At 49.9% G+C, this 20,416-nt stretch overlaps 1 protein-coding gene across 2 annotated transcripts in view; it reads left to right on the top strand.

The window, feature by feature from the left end:
* Psmf1 (proteasome inhibitor subunit 1) overlaps positions 1-9,612 on the top strand; it is a 32,056-nt gene extending 22,444 nt beyond the window's left edge. For both annotated transcript variants that reach the window (XM_005320561.5, XM_013356497.4), the window contains exons 5-7: positions 7,052-7,105; positions 8,192-8,350; positions 8,864-9,612. In XM_005320561.5, coding sequence (XP_005320618.1) covers positions 7,052-7,105; positions 8,192-8,350; positions 8,864-8,915 — 265 coding nt within the window. In that variant the 3' untranslated portion in view covers positions 8,916-9,612. The remainder of the gene's footprint in view (positions 1-7,051; positions 7,106-8,191; positions 8,351-8,863) is intronic.
* The last annotated feature ends 10,804 nt before the right edge of the window (positions 9,613-20,416 follow it).

The raw sequence follows: 20,416 nt of genomic DNA, 5'->3' as shown, positions 1-20,416 counted from the left end.
TTATATGCAGGACAGAATTCATAGTTTTCCATATTGGTAGCCAGTTCATTCAGTAGCATATTTTGAAAAGAATATCTTCTGCGTGTGCCACCTGAATAATTTTCATTTTTTACTTGTGAAACTATTATTACTTATTCCTAAAAATTTTACACTCTTTTTCTCTTGAAGTCAAATAATCTTGAACCTTATAGTTCTTTCCCATGGACAGCAAAGTGAGTTCAATAATATTTCTATATGTCATGTTTAATTATTGAGCACTACCTGTTCTTGACAACCTGCTAGGCATTTCATCCACGTGTTCTTATTTAATATCTCAACACCTCCATCAGATCAGTAAGAGCTATCTTTATTTTACACGCAAGAAAGCTGAGGTTTCTATACAGTTAGCTTCATCACATCCAGTAAGAAGCAAAAGTTGTGTTATAATAATAGTAGAATATTGGCACTACTACTTGATTGCTTTGTGATGTAGCAGGCAGGATGCTGCAATAAACATTCTCTTTTAATGTCTGTGACAGTCCTGAGAAATAGACAATAATATCTGTATTTTATGGAAGAAAAGACTAGGCCTTGGAGATCTTGTGACTTCCATGGGGTCATAGAGATGTTAATTGGTGAAGCCAGAATTGGAATTGAGGCTAACTAAAGCCTTTGCTTTCCCCCCCCCCTAGTCATTTTGTTTAAGTGCCCCTCATGTGTCCCTAGGCACGGAATACACGATGAGATATGGCCCAACCTTCAAGGAGTTTCCATTAGATTAGGGCTAATTGCCTTTTTAGGTCCAGATCATAAGTCTTTTTAAAAAACAGTGACAGAAATATGTCTGAGATGTACTTAAATTCAGAGAAGAGCAATTAGCCTGAAGTGGGACAGGATAGAAGGAAAGACTTCACAGAGATGATGCCTAAGCCAAACTTTAAAAGACCAATAAAAAACGTTATGACATTGGGGAAATTGGCTTTTATGGCCAAGGGAAGAGTGGGTACCAGATTGTCTCAATGAAATGAAAATGAGAAATGAAATGTACGTTGGCGGGCAGGGTGGGGGTCACTTGTACCAGCATGTGAAGGAAAAAAAGGCAAATAAAGACAGGACCCGACTCCAGGGGCAGTGTGTGCTGTGGGGCTGAATAGATCCTTGGGTGATCCTTGGGAGCCATCAGAATGTTTTGAAAAACTACCTTTTTGGGACCCCCAGATTTTTTTTCTCTGAAGGAATCCAATAGGATTGTGACAGGTTAACATGCTAACATGATTAATATTAAATAAGTCCTAACTGTGTCCAGGAGTTACATTAAGTGTTAAATACATGTAAATGTAGTCTCTCTTAATCCTTATAATAAGACAAGGAGGCAGCTGCTGTCCTTATCCTCATTTCCTAGAAAAGAAAACTGAGCACAAGAGGTTGATCAGCTTGCCCAAAGCAATGCAGCTCATGAGCATTAGAGCTGGATTCAGCCTTAGTGTTTCCTCCTCCTGACATGTGTGTCAGCACTTTCAGAAGAGATGATGATCATGCCTTTAATTTTTCAACAAAGGAAGAGAAAGTCCAAGTGGCTGGAGCCCAGTACACCATTGGGTAGAGGGAGGAGGTGCCACAGTGGTGTTGGCGCAGGCCAGTTACATAGAGCCTTGTGGCCAAGGTCAGGGGCAGTGGGAAGCCACTGGGGGTTCTGTCAAGGAAGGGGACTTTGTATTATTCACATTTAAAATTTTTAAAAATCCCCTTGGAAAAGTACCAAAAGACAACAGAGAGGAAGGCGCTCAGAATGAACTCCTGGCCTTCCTTGCAAACTGTCCATAAGCGGATCTGATCCTGAAACAGTGTGTCAAACACTTCCAGACTAGAGCCTCAGGAGAGCCCACCGTCCAGGTCCCCGACTGACCCCCTGCTAGCACATACATGGCACAGATCTTAGTAGTACCACAAAGGCTTTAAAAACAGAACTGACGTTGAAACCAGAAGCTGGAGCCCAAATGCAACTGGGTTAATTGCCTGCTAAAATAAAAATACCAAGATTCTCCCTTAGTTTCATAGCAAAATGTTCACCATGTCTGGGATAAAGTCCAAAATTACTGGGCGTAAAAGAACCAAGAAAATTTCAGCTCACAAAAAGACAGTCAACAGATGCCAATACCAAGATGACACACATGTTAGAATTATTTGACAAAGACTTTAAAGCAGCAATTATAAAAATACTACAAGACGGGAAGGTACATAGTCTTGAAATGAATGATGGATAGGAAGACAAAGGCAAATAGAAGATATAAAGAAGAATGAAATGGGCATTTTAGGACTGAAAAATACAACAAAATTACTCCATTGTTGGATGAATCGATTTGACTTGAGTCTGTTATTTAAAGATGGAGCAGTAAAAACTACAGAACTGAACAACAGAGAGAAAAATGTTAAAAAGTCTGGGAAAACCTGTGAGACAATTATAAAAGGTCTCACATTAGGGCCATTAGAGTCCTAGAAGGAGCGCAGAAAGAGTGCAGCAGAGAGAAATATATAAAGAAAATCATGGCTGACAACCTCCACTTAGCAAAGGAAATCAACCAATGATCTAAAAAGCTTGGCAAATTATAAGTAGGGTAAAGCTGAAGAAGTCCATGCCTAGGATGTCACATGTCACAGACTGCGGAAAAGTAAAGGCAAATACCTTGAACACAACTAGAGAAAACCAGTATATTACTCACAGGAAATAAGAATTTGATTATTAATTTCTTATCAGAAACCATGGAGATTACAAAAAGTAAAACAATATTCTTACAGTGTTGAGAAAAAAAAAATTGTTAATCCAGAATTCGATGTCCATTGTGACTAGTTTACCTTCATTTCTGAAGAATATTAAGATTGTCTCAATGAAATGAAAATGAGAACAAAAAGAATTGTAAAGGGAAACTCTTCAGACAGAAAGAAATGGCACTGGATGGAAACAGGCCATCAGAAATAAAGCCAGAGTAATAGAAACGGAAAATAACTGAGTGATATAATAGAATGTTCTCTTGAGCTCTCTAAGGTGTGTTTTATAGTTGAAAGCAAACATTAATGATATTCTGGGATAGGGTTTTCAGAGTAATATAGTATATGACAACGGTGAGATAGAGATGGCAAATGGGGGCTGTGTGTCCTGGTGAAGTTTCTGCATTCCACTTGAAATGGTAAGATGTTATTTTTAAGTATACTGTGAAAAGTTATGTATATTGAAATCTTTCTGAGAAACCACTAAAAAAAAGAACTGCACAAAAAGAAATAGTCAAGGGGCTGGGGCTCAGTGGTTGAGTGCTCGCCTAGCATGTGTGAGGCACTGGGTTTGATCCTCAGCACACATAAAAATAAACAAAATAAAGATATTGTGTCCGTCTACAACTAAAACAAAATTTTAAAAAATAGTCAAAACAAATTAAAATGAAGTAATTACAAGAAAGAGGAAATGGGAGTATAAAGGAAACAATTGGAAAACCAATAATAAAATGCTAAATCTAAATCTGAACATAATAGTAATTATATGAAGGGTAACTAGTCTCAACACACCTCATTAAAAGATTTTGGGCTTTTGAGGTGGGCAGTTCTAGGGTGAATCCTATGTGCCATTTACTAGTATCTGTGGCCTTGTGCAGGAAACCTGGCCCCTCTGAGCTTCATGTATAAAATACAGAAAATAACTAGGTTCGGTCGGGGCTGCAGTGAGGACGGGACTGTGTGTACGGGGAACTCGGCACATTGGTTTGTTTCAAAAGTAGCAGAGATGCGTATTTGCACAGATGCAGAGTATCTTTGGAAGAACATACAAGAAACTGGTATTGTCTGGGTGGGCTGGGGTACAAGAGTAGGAGGGAGAATTTTAGTTATTACAGATCCATAATCTCTTGTCCACAATTTTGAAATCAAAAAAGCTCTTAAAACCAAAAGTTTATTTTTCTTGGTATCAAAACTTTTTGATGGGGCTGGGGTTGTGGTTCAGTGGTAGAGCGCTCACCTAGCATGCATGAGGCACTGGGTTTGATTTTCAGTACCATATAATATAAAATAAAGATATTGCATCCACCTAAAAAACTAAAAAATAAATATTAAAAAAAAAACCCTTACTGATGGCAAAACCTAACCTGAAGTGGATGAAATTCTTTATATCTCCAGTAATCCCACGTAAATGTGAATATTCATTCATTCATTTTGGAGAAATATTAGCATACTGGTTACAGGGCCCTTCTTAGAAGTAATAAACAAAATATGTTGATATTCCCATCTGACCTTTCCAAAATACAGGGAAAAATTCTGAATTTCAAAACATCTGACCCAAAATGATGAACCTTTGTATCCTCCTTTTTTATTCATGAATTTTGACACTGGGGAATGCATTACCTATTCAGAAAACTGAATCTGAACAATACATCTTTCAGAAACTAAATTTTTAAAAACTAACACAGGGTCTGACACAAGCTCACAGTAAATAGCAGGACTGCTGTTAGCCCATCCTCATAGGCCTTTCCCGCCAACCAGAAACCGAGGCTCACTATCATGGCGGCCTCTTGTGCACTGCTAGATTTTGTATTTTAAGGATGAGAGGCAGAGGTTTTGTGACAAGCTTCTGCTGCCAAACCCAAAGTCCAGAACATACTTCTTGCTCCCAGTCCCTAGTCCTTTCAGCTGAACTTTCATGCCCCAGGGAGGCTTATTCTTTTGATATAAAAGGGCTGCTCCTTGGGAGGGAATCCTGTGTCTTCCAGATCACCCTCCACCCACTCCCTGAGGAGAGGGGCCGCTTTGGCTGCCAGGACATCCTGCCCCAGAGGACCCCGCCATTCCTCAGTGGCAAGTTTCCTCAGTCCTTCAGTTGATTTCCGGAGCCAGGGATTGAGCTCAAGGACCATATACCAAAAAAAAAAAAAAAAGAGAGAGAGAGAAAATTAAATCCCTAGAGTCTAGAGTCTCAATCAGCACACCTAGAACCAAGATTTGTCCAAAAGAGCTGTGGAGAGGAAGAGGGATCCTGGGTGCCATTTATTTCCAATGGGTTCTAAGCATACGCACCGTGAGTTCCCAGAAGTGTGCATGTGTTGCAGTGAGACTGTTGTGAACAGAATATGCTGTGACAATTTTGAGTGCGCAGATGGCTGCAGTGGGCCTCGTCGTGCCCCTCCAGCCTTCCTTGTTGTGTTTCTGTGTTTTTCATTCTCTGTGGTCAGAGAAAAATGAAAATGGCTTCCTATTTCAGAAACAGTCAGACTCTTTCCCCAGGCATTTTAACAACCATCCAGAGCCCTGTGTCCGCTGCCCTGTAGGGGGCGCTTTGTGGAGCTAGATAAGATGCTTGCTGCCCACAGGCACCACCTGGCCTGTCCCCAGAGAGGCCCATGATGTTGGAGGCCACTAGAAACCACGACTTCCGGCTCCATGAGTCCTGGCTGGCGGGCAGTAACCTGGGTCGGGAAGGGTTCCTTTCCTTGGAATCCTGGCCCTGTTCCACCCAGACTTCCATATCCTCTCCAGCCCTCTGGTGGAGCTGACTGGAGAAGCACTTATTTTGGATTTCTTCTCTAGTTAGTGGCTTCTTACCTGTAAGCTTAGATTAGCTGCTGTTCGCAAGCTTTCCAGTTCTGGCAGGAACCCACTGGCCCCAGAGTGTCAGATTTGTGTTGTTCACCAGGGCTCTGAGCAGACTCCAAAGCACGCATTTTAAAATACTAAACCTTTTTTGTTTTATTACATTCATCTTCATATCCTTTATGGGAAATATAAAGAAGAACCTGACCCCCAGAGCGACTGCCACTGGTCACACTTGCAGCACGCTCCTTTCTAGTTTTATTCACACCTGTCGTCCCCTCCCCGCCCCCACGCACTTTTCTCAGTTGTTCCCTGGGCTCTGGATGATCTCTCCCCCCCACACTTGGGCCTCGAGCATGAGCATTTTCTACATAATTTTTAAAGCATTCTGGGAACATTGTTTCTCTTGTTTCCATGGCTGCATATAGGGATAGACGGTGCTGGACCTAACTGGTCCCCGGGGAGGCCGATTCCGGTTTCTCTGATAGAGGTCTTCATGGATGCATTTTAACGGGAATGCTTATTCCTTCCTCAAGGTGGACACCTAGGTGTAAAATTATTGGATCAAAGAATGTGAAGATATGTACGACTGTGAAAGAGGGATGCCATTTTGTGTGTGGGTAGAAGAGCTGCGGGGTTGCTCTAAGAAAGTGTCCCCTCATTTCTGCTCCACTTCGTCATGCACTCTCAGAGAAGGAGGAAGTGGGTACCTTGCTTCCTCCAAGGAAGAGGGGAGAGGTTTGAAGGCTGTGCTTCTCCTGTGGGGAGGGCGCAGAGCAGGCCCGCAGCACACGGGGCACTGAAGCTCCACGCAAGGGCCGTGATGGAGAGAAGGCTGAGACACACTGCGTGGCCTGGGACTGTGCTGCCCTCTCTCTCCACCTGGGAAGCTCTTCAGTCTTAACTTTGTGATTTTAGTGTTTGGTTTTTGAGCAATATTTTTCTGGTGTAAAAGTTCTTGGTTCTTTATTCAAAGTTTAAAAACTTGAAGAAGGTGTGGATAAAATAGTGTATCTGGAGGTTGCCCCTGTTAAAATAAATCTTTACCTAGAACTAAGATCCTGGCTGGGTGTGGCAGTGCACACTTATAATCACAGTAATTTGGGAGGCTGGGGCAAGAGGATATCTCAGGTTCAAAGCCAGCTTGGGCAACTTACTGAGGCCCTGTCTCAAAATCAAAAGGCTTGGGGTGTAGTTCAATGGTAAAGCACTCTGGGGTTCAATTCCCAGGATAGCAAAAGGGGGAAAAAAATGAACTGGATCCTCCATGTTGCCAGCTTTTGTTCAGCTCTTCGCACATAATGGTCTTGTGATAATGGTTGGTGTCAACCTGTGCCAGGGACCACTTGGAAATATCTCCTCTTGTGGTCTTATGCAGGTGTCGTTTCTGTCCCCTGGGGCTAGGAATGCATTTGCAGACCCAAAAGCATCAGGGTCAGGCCTCTGGGAGCCCAGGCACCTGGCTGATCTGGGACTTGCGCTAATTGTCCCTTGTTTGTTTCAGGTGTGATCCCCTGGGCCCATTTGCTGTCGGGGGAGAAGACCTAGACCCTTTTGGGTGAGTACTGCTCGGGAGGTGGCAGCAGCGTCAGTTGCTCTTGTGGCTTTGAGCCCCAGCTCATCTTCTAATCTTAGAACTTTTTGTCAGTCTCTCCTTTGGGGTGAAGGAGGCAGTTGCTGCCAGGCAGCTGAGAAGGCACTGCCACTGAGGGTGCTCTCCAACCCAGGGCTGCACAGCAGGGCCTGAGTGCCAGAGAGGACGGGGCAAGCCCAGCAGGCAGCTCTTCTGTCCTCTGTCCCCTGCACCTGGTGGGAGATAGTAGCCTTCCTTTGGATGCCAGCTACACGGGGTCTTTCAGATCTGGGTTAAGCACCAGCAGGGCCCAGACCTTAGGTGCTCAGGGCTACAGGGCATCTCCCTGTGGAAGGGAAGTCTCTGGGCCCCGTTAGATTCTGTGTGGGTCGCCTTGCACCCAGCAGAATTATCATGCCCCAGCCAGGCTCCATCCTCTGCATGATTGAGACTAGCACTTAACCTCACAGAAAGGTGACTTCATCTTTGTCATCCTATTGCTGGAGAGTAGGGAGATCATGGAGCTCTGCAGTGCCACTCAGCTGTGGCTGCAGGATTAAGGAGCACCAGCTCATTCCTCCTCATTTGAGCACCTGAGGTCATGTCTGCAGAACTCCGAGAGGGCAGGTGCCGTCAGGAGCTGGACTCGGGCAGCCCACAGGCAATGAGAAACTGCCCTGTGGCTCTCGGGGGACGAGGCGGGAAACCCAGCTTGGTGAATCGTCTCGATGCTCCAGTTAGCCCTAGACCTTGGGGAGTGCCTCCCAGAGCCTGTGCAGACAGCTGTGCACCAACTGGCCAGTTCTTCTCCCATTCTCGATCACGGTGACCCTGGGATACAGACAGGCAGGGATAGGGAGCCCTCCGCGTCTTCCTGCACCGTCTCCAGCCCCTCCGAAGGGCAGGGGTGCTCTTTGTGGGCTTGCTTTTGCCTGCTTCCTTCTGACTGGCGCAGCCTGCTGGGGCGCCTGGAGTAGACCTCCCAGTCATCCTCGTCCATTCTGGCCCTCCTGGCTCTGTGCCAAGGGCAGTCCCTGCCTCAGCTGCTTACCTTTGTCCTTTCTGCCTCAGGTGTCGGAGAGGTGGCATGGTTGTGGATCCCCTGAGATCCGGTTTCCCGAGAGCTCTTATTGACCCATCTTCAGGCCTCCCAAACCGTCTTCCTCCAGGCGCTGTGCCCCCAGGAGCTCGCTTTGACCCCTTTGGGCCCATTGGGACCAGCCCATCTGGGTAAGTATGTGCTCAGGTGTGCTGAGAATCTACCTCATGGCAGCTTAGCCCGGCTCAGCATTGCAGGATTGACGCCAGCAGGATTGCCACTACCCCTGCTGCTGCTGCCAGGAGTGTGGGCTCTCCTCCAGGCCCTGCCCGCTGCCTTCCGGGAGCCTCCAGGAGTTACCTTCCCTCTGTGCCTCTGTGCCTCCCTTCCCTCCAGGGAGCTCTCAGGGTGCAGGAGGAACTAACACGTAGTGCAGTTCAACATGTTCCTGGAGCTCACTGGCCGCTGTGGCAGTGGTCCTAGGTGGAGAGTACTGTCCACTCTATAGATGTGAGAGTTGAGACCCCAGGGCTCGGTTAACTTAGCCAGCTTAGGAGAGCCAGGATGGAAATGAAGGCTGCTGGCTGTAAAGTGCAGGCTCTTCAACTCCACAGCCACCTGACTCTCTGGAGAGCACACAGGTGAGGGGTGTGTGGCCTCGGCCCTCCCTCCCTCTACCTCACCAGCCCCTTTTTCCATTTCAGACCGAACCCAGACCATCTCCCCCCGCCGGGCTTCGATGACATGTATCTGTGAAGGCCTCAAGAATGTAACATCCCAGCCTCCCCTCCACTCTCCTGGAGCTGCCATCGCCGGCCCCACCAGCTACCGTGTTCTTGCGGGCTGGGGGCAAAGGACTCTGCCCATGTGTTTGCAGGCTGGCTGGGATTGCCTCCCCGACCCTTATCAGAGCCAAGGTACAGCAGCCCTCCACCTGGCTGCACATAGGTCCCAAAGAGAAATCAGCGTGTCTCTCCCACCACCAGAGAGACTCCGGCAACATACACCCTCCACCTGATGCTATAAGAACAGAACGCATTTTGGATGTTATTATTGAGAACCAAATGTCAATACAGAGTCCGTGTTGCCAGTCTCCCACTTTTCTTTCTACATTAATGCATAGCTCCTTCCAGTTTTGAGAATTTAGGCTCTGAGACTATAGGACTGAATAGCTCCTCCCATCTGAACCCATTCTTCTCGACCTCCCCTTTCATGTCACTGTTGCTCCTGACGTTACTGAGATGAATCTAGCTACATGGATGGCAGTGAGTGACTGTAATTCCCATAGGTCACAAGGATGACTCTCACAAGGACAGGCACGTTGTGCAAAGACTGTATCATTGTGATGAGAGCAAAATCTCCTGGCCATTCCTGTTCTGGGCCAACCCTCTGGATCGCCTGGGCCTGGACAGCAGTGGCCTATAAGCAGAGGAATAAACAGAATTTAATCACATTTTGCCCCATAACTTACTGAGTGATCGGAAGGAAATCCCTTCTTTAGGGCCTTGTCCCCACCTGTGAAATTGGAGGTGCCTTTGCTGCTCTCCGATATTCTGGTGTCTCTTTCCATGAGTGGCCACAACCCCTAGGATTGGGCAAAGGAAAAGAGTGAAAGCTCAAGGTTTGTGTGGCATCTGTAACGGTATTATTTATCCCTCTGGGGACCCAGACAAAGCATAGGAGAATGGGCTCCATCCAAATGTGGCCTCGAACTTTGGGAGGAGCAGGGAGCCCCAGCCTCTGGAAACTGTGTGCTATGTCCTGTGTCTGGCCCTCCTGACCTCTGCCGTTCGCCAGACCCTCTGAAGCTGGAGCCCGACGGGCGTGTGTGGGGCTGAGGCCGGTGCTGCAGTGGGAAGAGCACCAGAGAGCACAGGCGGAGGCACGAGGTCAAGGCCCCGTGCACTTTGTGCAGCCAGTATTTCAACATGCCTGCGTCGCTTTCCCTAAATTAGGACATGTCACTCCCCTGTAGACAGCAGCTGGACACTAGCTTTTCTGAGGTGTCAGCTAGGCTGGCTTTTGTGGCCTAAGATTCCCTGTCTGCTTAGCCCCAAAATAGATAGGGTAAACCACTAACCAGCCCAGGAGGGCCAGCCTCAGGTCGAGGTAGAGGCCGGCCTGGGTACCTGAGGCTGGCCCGGGTGGGCAGGCTCGCATGAGCAGGTACCCTGGTATTTCTAGCAAGCCCCACTATGTGCATTGACACAGTAAAAGACCCCAGAGTCAGGGAGCTGACCACTTTGAAGTCTTTAAAACATCTCCGCTATGAGGAAAGACGCAGGTATCAGGCAAAGACGTAACCACCATCATTGCTCATAATCTTCCTTAGGGTTGGCAGATGGGAATGTTCGTTTTTGTTTTGGAATTGGACCATACCTGCAACCAAGGGGCTTGGAGCACTTTGGTCATAAAACTACAACAGCGCCAGGCATGGTGGCACATGTAATCCCAGCAGCTCAGGAGGCTGAGGCAGGAGGATCACAAGACCATAGGAGAATGGACTCCATCCAAATGTGGTCTCAAACTTTGGGAGAAGCAGGGAACCCCAAGCAACTCAGTGAGACACTGTCTCTAAATAAAATACAAAATAGGCTGGGTATGTGGCTCAGTGGTCGAGTGCCCCTAATTAAATCCCCAGAACCCAAAAGAAAACAAAAACCCTACAACAGCACCAGGTGTGGTGGCACACACCTTTACAGCAGCTTGGGAGACTGAGGCAGGAAGATTGTGAGTTCATACCAGCCTCAGCAACTTAGCAAGGCTCTAAGCAACTCGGTGAGGCCCTGTCTCTAAATAAAATAGGAAAAAGGGCTGGGGATGTGGCTCAGCATTTAAGTGCTCCTGGGTTCAATTCCTGGTACCAAAAAATGCCGCAGTCTGGCTGGGCACAATTCAGGAGCCACTTGTCAAAAGAAACGAACTTTATTTTTAGAACACACACACACCACACCACACAGCTCCTCAGGAAAAACCCTCAGAGCCCAACTGCCACCACCGGCTTCCCACAAGCCTCTCCACCTCCCCCACTCCTCCTGCTCTTGAGGCCGATTGGCTGGGTTGCATGGGCAGAGCCAAAAAAAGTCCCCCAATGAGCAGCTCCCGTGGTCTGAAAGGGCGAGGAAACAGCCCAATGAGAATCACCGAAGAGAAGCCAATCAGCTGGCAGCTGGAAGTTTGCTGGGGCCCCTTCGGCTGTGGCTCTCAACAACAACAACAAAAAATGCAGCAACAATCATTGAGAGAAGCATTTAAAGGAACATCAGACACAGGGAAGGTAGATAACTTAGGGCCCTGATTCAAGGAAAAGGTAAATTTAAAACAAATTTGCCATTTCTTAATAGTGTACATAATTCTGTTTTCTAAAAAGAGAAAATTTAGTGATTCATCTACAGAACTGGCCATTTAGTGTGGATCTCCTTGTATCAAGGATACAAGGAGCACAGACAGTGTCCTAGATGTCACGTGCGGGGAGTGAACAGGACCGTGAGGAACTTCCTAGTCAAGCTTTTGGAGCTTGTTCTGTTCTGGGCCACTCTTCCCCTAATCATGAAAAAACCACACGGAGCAAAGGGAATGTTTTAGTGTGTATCTTACAGAACCTCCAAAATTGGAACCTGAACAATAAATATCAGCCATTAATAATAACCTGTTCCTCTTTATTTTTTTTTTAAATAACAGCTTTATTGAGAATTCACATACCCCCAAAAGTTTACCCTTTCCAAGGTCAGTGGGCTGTAGTATATTCACAGTGCGTATCATCGCCGTATCTAATTCCTGAATATTTTCACCATTACCACCCCCCAGGCCCCATAAACTTTAGCAGTCACCCCCATTTCCTCCCTCCCAGTACCAGGCAACCACTAGTTTATCTTCTGTCTCTAAAGACTTGCCTTTTCTGGACAATTCTCATAAGTAGAGTCACTCAACATGTGGCCTTTTGTGTCTAGCTTCTTTCACGTAGCACAGTGTTTGAAGACCTATTCGTGTCGTGATACGTATGGGAACCTCGTTCCTTTTTATGGCTGAATAATCATTGTAAAGATATATCACATTCTGTCTGTTTGCTGGGAGATGGACAGCTGGGTTGCTTCTACTTTTTGGCTATCAGGAATGATGCTGCTATTAAGGCTAGTGTATAGGTTTTGTGCGGGCAGCTGTCCTCAGTGCATTTGGGCCTATACCCAGGGGTGGCATTCTGGACCACCTGCAACATTGTGTTAAACTTTTTGAGAATTGCCAGATGTCTTCCACAGCAGCCCATCATTTCACATTTCCAACGTGAATGAATGACCGTCCCAGTTCCTCCGTATCCTCGCTAGCACTTGTTATTCTTCATCTACCTGCTGGTAGCCATCCTAATGGGTGTCAAGTTGGATCTCATGGTTTGTCTTCTGTGTTTTTTAAAACAGAACATTTTGACCCAACCCAAGCAAGGCAGGGCCCAGAGCCACTCACCTTTGGGGAGCAAACTATGGCTTTGATAATAGCCACGCGGGATGACCGTAGCTGGTGAGACAGAGGAGTTGGATTTGACTTTGGGGGATGGTTCCAGGATGGACATGACACAGGACAGGTCCTTTCTCTAGGGAAGTTCCTGTGACCTTTTCAGATCTAGTGATTGACACCATCACTTTTGCTTGAAATTTCATAGTTGATCCCTAGAATAAAGGTCTGGTTCCAAATCATCCGCTTTGGTGTGCAAGGGCCACAGCCACTGATCCTGTTTTAGGCTGCATCATCCCATGGCCCTGCTCTTCCTTGGCCTCTCTCCTCCCGAGTTCCTGGAGCTGGCCGTGTTTCTCCTTGTCGTTGCCTGCTTGGGCCTGAGACTCTGCCATTCTCCACTGAAAGTCGTGTTTATTACGGCCTCAACCCCAACAGTACACTATGCTCAAAGCACAGATGGCTGCACTGGTGGCACATTAGGGAATGGGCAGGAAGTCCCACTCAGCCTCACTCTCTGGAACCAGCCTCCCTCCCGCCTCCCTTTCTGTTGTCCTTAATGACAGTTTCTTTGATCTATGCTTCTCTCCACAGGCGGAAATTAGAATCTGGAGCAGTTCCTACTCTCTCCCCTGGTCTTATCGCACTTTGGTGCAGTTCCAATAAAGACAGGTCCCATGATCAAGGAGAGGAGGGATTCCCCATGTGTACCCCCAGCCTTCTGAGAGTCAGTTGGAGGTGCACGCCTAGAGGCCACTTCAACTTTTATGCTCCAGAGCAGAGACTTGCCCGTGGGATCCCATCCCCAGGCTTTGTTTGCCCTTGGGATCCCACAACATAGTTGCACTGGGTGTGGCCCTGAGGGAGGGTCAGAAGGCAAGGGTGGGCAGTGAAGGGTGGCAAGGTCCTGGTGACTGAAGACAGACACTGCAGAGCCAGAAGCAGCAACGACAGGAAGTAGGAGCACCCTCTGGCAGCAGGCAGCGCTGGTGGGAGGTGCTTAGAGAACACCTGCTGATGGCAGTCTAGCAGGACCCTGGGTGGCCACAAGACCCTGGGTGGCCACGCGGATGGTTTTGTTACAGGTGAGCCATGGAAGGCGAGTGCGAGTGCATGAGAATCACAGTGTGACGGGGTTCAGAGGGACAGGGAGTAGGAGGGTCCTGTTCAAGTGCTGGTCCTGGGTTTCAGCTGCATAAGCAATTTAGCTTTTTAACCCAAAGGTTGGGGCCAGAAAGCAGCAGGATCCACATCATCATTGCCTTTATCTGAAGAGTGGGAACTCCAGAGCCACACAGCCACCGCCTCCACCTGCACCAGAAAGTGGGTAGCCTTCCTACCACCACCTCAGCCCCCCTCAGCTCACTTCTGAGCTCAAGGCTCAACTGAATGAATGCATCTGGTTGTTGGAACCTACTTCACCTCTCAGACCCTAACAGCCAGGAATCCTAGGAAAATGCCCCTGCTCTCTCTTCCCACCTCGGCATTCCGGAAGATGAAACTGAGACAAATGTCTGGTGAGCCAACCTCCTGTGATCATCAGCACAGGCCGTGACATAAATGGGGACTACAACCTTGCTTGCCCAAGCCTGTCTCCTGAGACATTTGTTCTAAGTACACTTACATCCCGAGTCCCCATCCACACCACCAAAGGAGGGCCTTCAAATCTGTTTTTTTTTTTTTTTTTTAACCACAAATCCTCTTGTGATTCATGGGATCATGCAAGTTTGAGAACTAGGACCAGAAGTCTGTCTACATCCTTACTAGTAAGCAGCAGCAGAGACGACATTTCCTGAAAACTTGTTAGAAGTTTAGCATTTCGGGCCTCACCCCAGACTCAACTGAATGAGGATCTGCATTTTAACAAGTCCTCCATGTGATTCATATGCACACTAAAGTTTAAGAAACTCAAGTGTACAAACTTTGTTCTTTTCCTTCCTCTGGATATCACATGTAAAGAATTGAGTCACTCAGTCTTCTTGATTGATGGCACGTAATGATTAATGCATGCAAGTAACCCCAGTATCCATTCATCCCTTATCCTGTGGGTCACACCAATGCGGTTCAAGTATGTCTTTAAATATTCCAGCACCCAGCATGCACTACACCTTCCAATCATGATAATGATGAGATATTCCCATGTTCTAGTCCAGAAAATGAGGGTTTGGAAAGGTCTGATAATTGCTCAAGGCCAGACAGGGGTCTCAGAATCAGGCAGGTGAGGGTGTGACTCCCAGAACCCCCTTTGACCATGTGCAGCTCCCTCATCTGCAGAATCTGCATCATTGCCCCTTCCTGCAGAATTGGTGCAGGGTCCCACCAATTGTGTCTTATTAGCAGGTGTCAGGGTGCTCGGTGGGTGCCAGTGCTGCTGCGGTTATACGGATAGGCGAAATGGGGCTCAAGAGAAGACAGCTGCGCCCCCCCCCACACACGCCCCGTGCAGGAAGTGGGTGTTTATCAGGCGCCCAGAGTGTTCTGGTCCATCATCTCATGTAATGCTCTCCACAAACTCAAGGAACACGTGGTCAGCATCCTCGGAGGCACACTCCCGAGGGCTGGCACAACTGGTTGGCCTGATTCTAAAGCCAGTGCTCTTCTGCCGTGCCCAGACCTCACAACCAGGAAAGGACAGGGCCCAGGGAAAACCCATCCCAGAAACGGGAAAGCCCAGCAGGACCTGTGTGAGCGTAGTCCCCAGGAGAATCCAGACTCTGAAATTGGTCCTGTCTGCAAAGTGTTCCTCATGTTCCCAAGGGGCCAGAGCTACAGGGTTAGAAAGGAGCACCTTAAACCACCCGGCATGACCACAGAGCCACAGGGGAGGCAATGGGTCCCCAAAGCCACTGAGAGGGCGAGCTCCTGAGTGCCTCCCTGGGCCCCAGGGCTGAGCCTGGGCTCTGTGCAGGCCCCGTCACCTGGCCCCAAGGAGTACTCTCCTTGGCCTTCCAAGTGTAGTGACATGGAAGCTACTTTTGTTCATGAACAGGTGATAGGACAAGTGCAGAGCAGATGAGGGACAGTGACTTTCTCAAGGCCACAAAGACCATAGAAATCCTGGCTTCGAATCCAAGAATTCCCCAGGAAACACTGAGTAACAAAAATAGAAGGGTTCTCTACCCGGCCGCCCCCTCTCCCTCGTTGGGCTGTTAGGAAGCGCTGTCCTGCTTCAGCACCCTGGTCAGCACCCACCACCCATGAAGCCTGGGAGGCCTTTGGACCAAGTTAAGCCAAACTGTCCATGCCCCCCAATAAGATGGCCCACTTCTGGTGACAGGCAGACATCCCCCAGAGGAGGAGACTGCACCTACTAGTCCTGCCTCCAGCTCAGAGACCCCCCCCCTTTCCCTCCCCTTTGGATACACCTGCAGGAGCAGTTTCATCCTTCCCCTTCTTGTTCCCATGACAATGGTCAGGGTGGGCAGGAGGCTTGAGCCATGGTGACTCCAAGCTCTGTCCCCTGTGGCTCCATCTATAGAGTGGAGGTGAGGGTGGGCTTGACTCCCAGAGCCTGCCCATGTGAGACTCCATGGCTCTGAGTGGGCCGCGGGCCTGCCCAGCAGTACCCCGCACAGGGCTTCCTAATTAGGATAGACCACAGGCCTCGAGTGGCAGCCACAGCCCAGATCTGCCACAAACCTGCTCCGACTGGCCTGTGTTATTAAGATGCGCGATGGCATATTAGTCGATTCTGAGTTGTGACTGATGTTCATCAGGGGTGTGACCTTTGACAAGTCACAACCCACCTGTGCCAAAGCTTCCTCATCTGTAATCTGGAGGTGATGTCGTGAAGTGTAGATGAGATGAAAGATGTGCAGACAAAGAAGAGGGCCTGGCACACAAAGAGCACTGTGTGTTGTTTAAGAAGTGAATTGTTTAATGTGTGAAGTTTCTGTCCAGGGAACAAACACGCAGTGTATCCTTTCCATCCAACCGAGTGCAGTCAAATCCCCCTTCCATCTTGACACCTAGGGCTCAACCAATAGCTAACTGGTCCCTTTAATTTAAAATACAGTTCAGGCAAACTTTCCGACTCATCTGGTTCCAAGAGGTCCCCTCTGACCTCTTCTGGATCCTAGCTCCTCCCGGGTGGCAGGTGGGGATGAAGAGGGACAGAAGCCACGTGTCTTTTCATTCCTACTAGTTTTTTGGACTTGGGGAGAGGAAGTTCTGTTTTGCTTCTGGGTCTCCAGGGGGCTGACTGCGTACTGGGCAAGAGCCTCCCCCTGGATCCTCAGAGAGGCCTGGAGGTCTCCGTCCAGTTGGCCAGAGACTCACAGCCCCACAGCTGGGTACAGTCACCTGTGCACACCACAGCTTCCAGCCTCCTGTCACCTACCTGTGTCAATACTTGGGTCCCCAGAACAACAGAGCCGTCCACTTCCCTTCCAGGGCCTCTGAGCTCCAGGAGGGAGTGCAGGACCACCTTCCCCACCAACCACACCAGCCTGCCTGCAAGCCAGCCAGAGCCCCTCCCCCGGCCTCCCACCCCAGGGATCCCCCAGGTCAGAACAGACTTTGTTTCCAGATTTGCAAACACCCGGGCTGCAGAAGAAGCAGCTGGAGCCCTCTGGGCGTTCTCTCCTTGTGTTTCCATCTGTTGCTGAACCCGGCACAAAGTAGCTGCTCAAATCTTTGTCAAAAGAAAGAAGGAGGGATGCTTGGATGGGTGACCCTCAAGTGGCTGTGGGGAGGTAGAGGCCAGCCCCCACTTGAGGGTACCCCATCTCTGGTGAGTGATTTAGTCAGCCCTGGGGGAGGGGAGGGGGATGCAGGCCTGGCCCCAGCAGGTGGCAGCTCATTGGCCCAGCTTGGCCTCAGCCACAATTCTCAGGCTCTGGGATAATCCCTTTCAGCGACCTTGTACCCACACAAAGTCCAGCTGTCCAGCTGCTCCGGAAAAACCAGGCGCTCTGACAACCGCTGGGCCACAGCCAGGCCAGCGCTGGAGCGGCCCCTCTAATCCTGCCACCGAGCCCACAGCCGCCTACTGTGTTCCTTAATTCACCTGCTGAGCCCTGAAACCATTTGCACTTGGGCCTCAGCCTTAATCTCTGGTGGGGGAGGGTGGGGACTCTGGGAGAGTTCCATGACAGACCCATGAGTCAGCAGTAGTGACAGCTCACCTCTGGGTGCCTAAACCCGCGGGTGGCTTCATGAAAGATGAGGACACAGGAATCGAAAAGAGGAGGAGGAGGTGAGAGATTGAAAGAGAGGAAGAAAGAAAAGGTGGGGAGGGAGAGAGATGGGTGCTGCTGAAGGCTGCTGGCCTGAGTCAGTGCTGGCTCAGACACCGTGCCCGGTGCCACCGGGAAGAGGTTGGCATGGCAGCCGCCTTCTTCCCTGGGGCTCCTGCTCCCTGGGGGGCCAGCACTCAGCAGGAAGGCTGGCTGCTGAGAGTCCCTGCACTCACTCCCCTTCACCCAGGCCCAGGAGATCTGCGCTGCTGCCTCCCCCTGGTGGCCCAGAGGCCACGAGGGCACAGGCTTCTGTCTTCTAGCCCCAGTGGGAGCCCTAAGAGAAGGGCTGGGGGTGCTGGAGTCCACAATGCCAGGGTCACCCTATATAGTGCAGGTGACAGTTGAAGATTCTTCCTGCCACACACATCTGCGACTATCCTGGGGCAGACAGAGACCCCTTCCCTGTGCCTTGCATGTTCCTTGCGTCATGGTAACCCTGTGACCTGAGCACTGTGGTGCCCCCTTTTGCTTCTGCTGCTGCTGAAACTCAGCACCCACGATGCCCTTCCTCGGGCCTCGTGTCACAGCTGCACAGAGCCTGTCCCTTCCTCAGAGCGCACCTGGCTGTCGAGGGCACTGCCTGTGCCGTTCCCCTCGGCCTGGATACCTGTGCTTCTCTCACTGTCACCTCATCAGTAGTCCCAGCTCCATCCTCTGCACACCCTCCCACAGCCCCTGGGCACCCTCCGTCACAACAGCAATCACCAAGTAGCCAAGGGACAGGATCATGTGTGCCCACCATGCCCAGGCCAGAGGAGAAGGCAGATGAGGTGTGGACGGACGGACCAACATGCACGGGTAACTTTGCCAAGCAGTTAGAAGCGCCAAGTCCTGTGCTGAGTGCTGTCCAGGCAACCTCCTCCCTCGCTACTTGCAGAAGCCTTATGGGGAAGATGCTGTCGCTGTCGCTGTCGTGAGCCCTGCTGTTTTACAATAAGGAAACAGGCAACAAGGTGATAACAACCACTGAGCACCCAGCAGTCCGCCTCTGGAGGCAGTACCCCTGCACTCTCCCTGATGGGCCCACCGCAGGGGCCCCGCCTCCCATGGCTCCGAGACTTGCATGGGGTGGAAGCTGGGCAGCACTTGCCCTCTGGGGAAAAGAAGGTGGGAATTCCACTCTCCTCTGCACCATTCAGATGTCCTGGTCCTCGCATCTGCTCAGCCCAGTCCAGGAGGAGAATGATGTGGGCATTTGGGGCAAAGACAGGAAGACACAGCAAGACCTGCTAGGTTCTGGCCACCGGGGCCTTGACCTTTGAAAGGAAGGGTTGGGGCAACCTCTTAACTAAATTCAACCCCACTCTATTATGACCTATCCCTGAAGATACCCCAACACCTGACCAGTAAAGGCTAACTCAGCTGCACTCACAGGAAGCGCCCTACCCTGCAACTCCACAAGATCACCTTTCCGCCTTGGTCAGGGTACCCACACCCCACCTTCCTCCACAGAACCCCACCTGGGGGCTCCTTCCTGCCCCTGGACACAGGGCACCATGCTGTCAACTTTGGCAAGGCCCCTGCCTGTGTTTCTTGGCCCCCAGCCCCTGGTGAAGAAGAGCAAGAAGACTTTGTTTTCCTCTGGAAAAGCAGAGAGGTGGCTCTGTTTACCCACAGACCCATTGGCAAGGGGTGACCAGAGGACCTGGCTGGCCTGGTTCCCAGGATCACAGTCACCTCTCACAGTGCCAGGGTGGAAGTGCTCCTGGACACCTCTCCTACACCCCGAGTTAGGGGAGCAGGAAGGACACCTGAGAGCAGCCTGGCAGGGGAGGGGACTCGTGGCTGCTGCTGAGAGGCCAGCCGCACAGCCTGTGGCTGGTGGGGAAAGAGAACCATCTTCAGTCATCCAGAGGACGCACTGGCTTGGAGCCACTCTCCCAGAGCGCGTGTCCTTGGCTTCTGAGCAAGGTCAGGCAAGCTGTGTGTGTGTCTGCCGCCCTTGCACAGGCGTGCACATATGCTCACGTGCTCACGTGTGTGCAGATGTGTCCATGCAGAGAGGAGGACATTTTAAAGAGAATCCTAATAATACTGTTCCCCAAGAAAGAGAGCAACAGTGACGCGGCTCTGCAGCCGGCCTCTTCAGCTGGGAGACCCGCAGGAGCCTGAGGTGGGTGGGCAGAGGTGATGGCAGACATCGGGTTTTCATTCATCAGTGAGCCCTTCTGACTCCTTGGTGCACACGGCTGTACAAGACCCAGAGAGGGGGAGGCAGGTGGGTTCCTAGGGTCCAGTGACAAAATAAGGCCCTTGCACACTCTGGGCAGGCCGCCTTCTGCATCCCTGCATCTCAGCCCTGACCAGGGCTCCAGGAGGCCCGGCAGGGACTGCGGGGCTCTGGGTCCCATGAAGGGACTGCATTCCTTGGCAGGCGCAGGGAACTTTGGTTACATTCATCTGTCCCTTCATCAGTGAACACCTACTATGTGCACCAACCAGTTGGTCACAGTGTGAGCGCAGCATGAACTGGTTAGACCAAAATGCCAGGCTCGTGAAGGCTGCGATCCTGCAGGGGAGGAGTGGGGAGTACAGACGGTCAATAAGAGCAGGACACAGCCTGCTGGGTAG

The sequence above is a fragment of the Ictidomys tridecemlineatus genome, chromosome 5, assembly GCF_052094955.1.
Source record: "Ictidomys tridecemlineatus isolate mIctTri1 chromosome 5, mIctTri1.hap1, whole genome shotgun sequence".
Lineage (NCBI taxonomy): Eukaryota > Metazoa > Chordata > Mammalia > Rodentia > Sciuridae > Ictidomys > Ictidomys tridecemlineatus.
The sequence above is the reverse complement of the archived record's forward strand: the minus strand, read 5'-3'. Positions and strand labels throughout refer to the sequence as shown.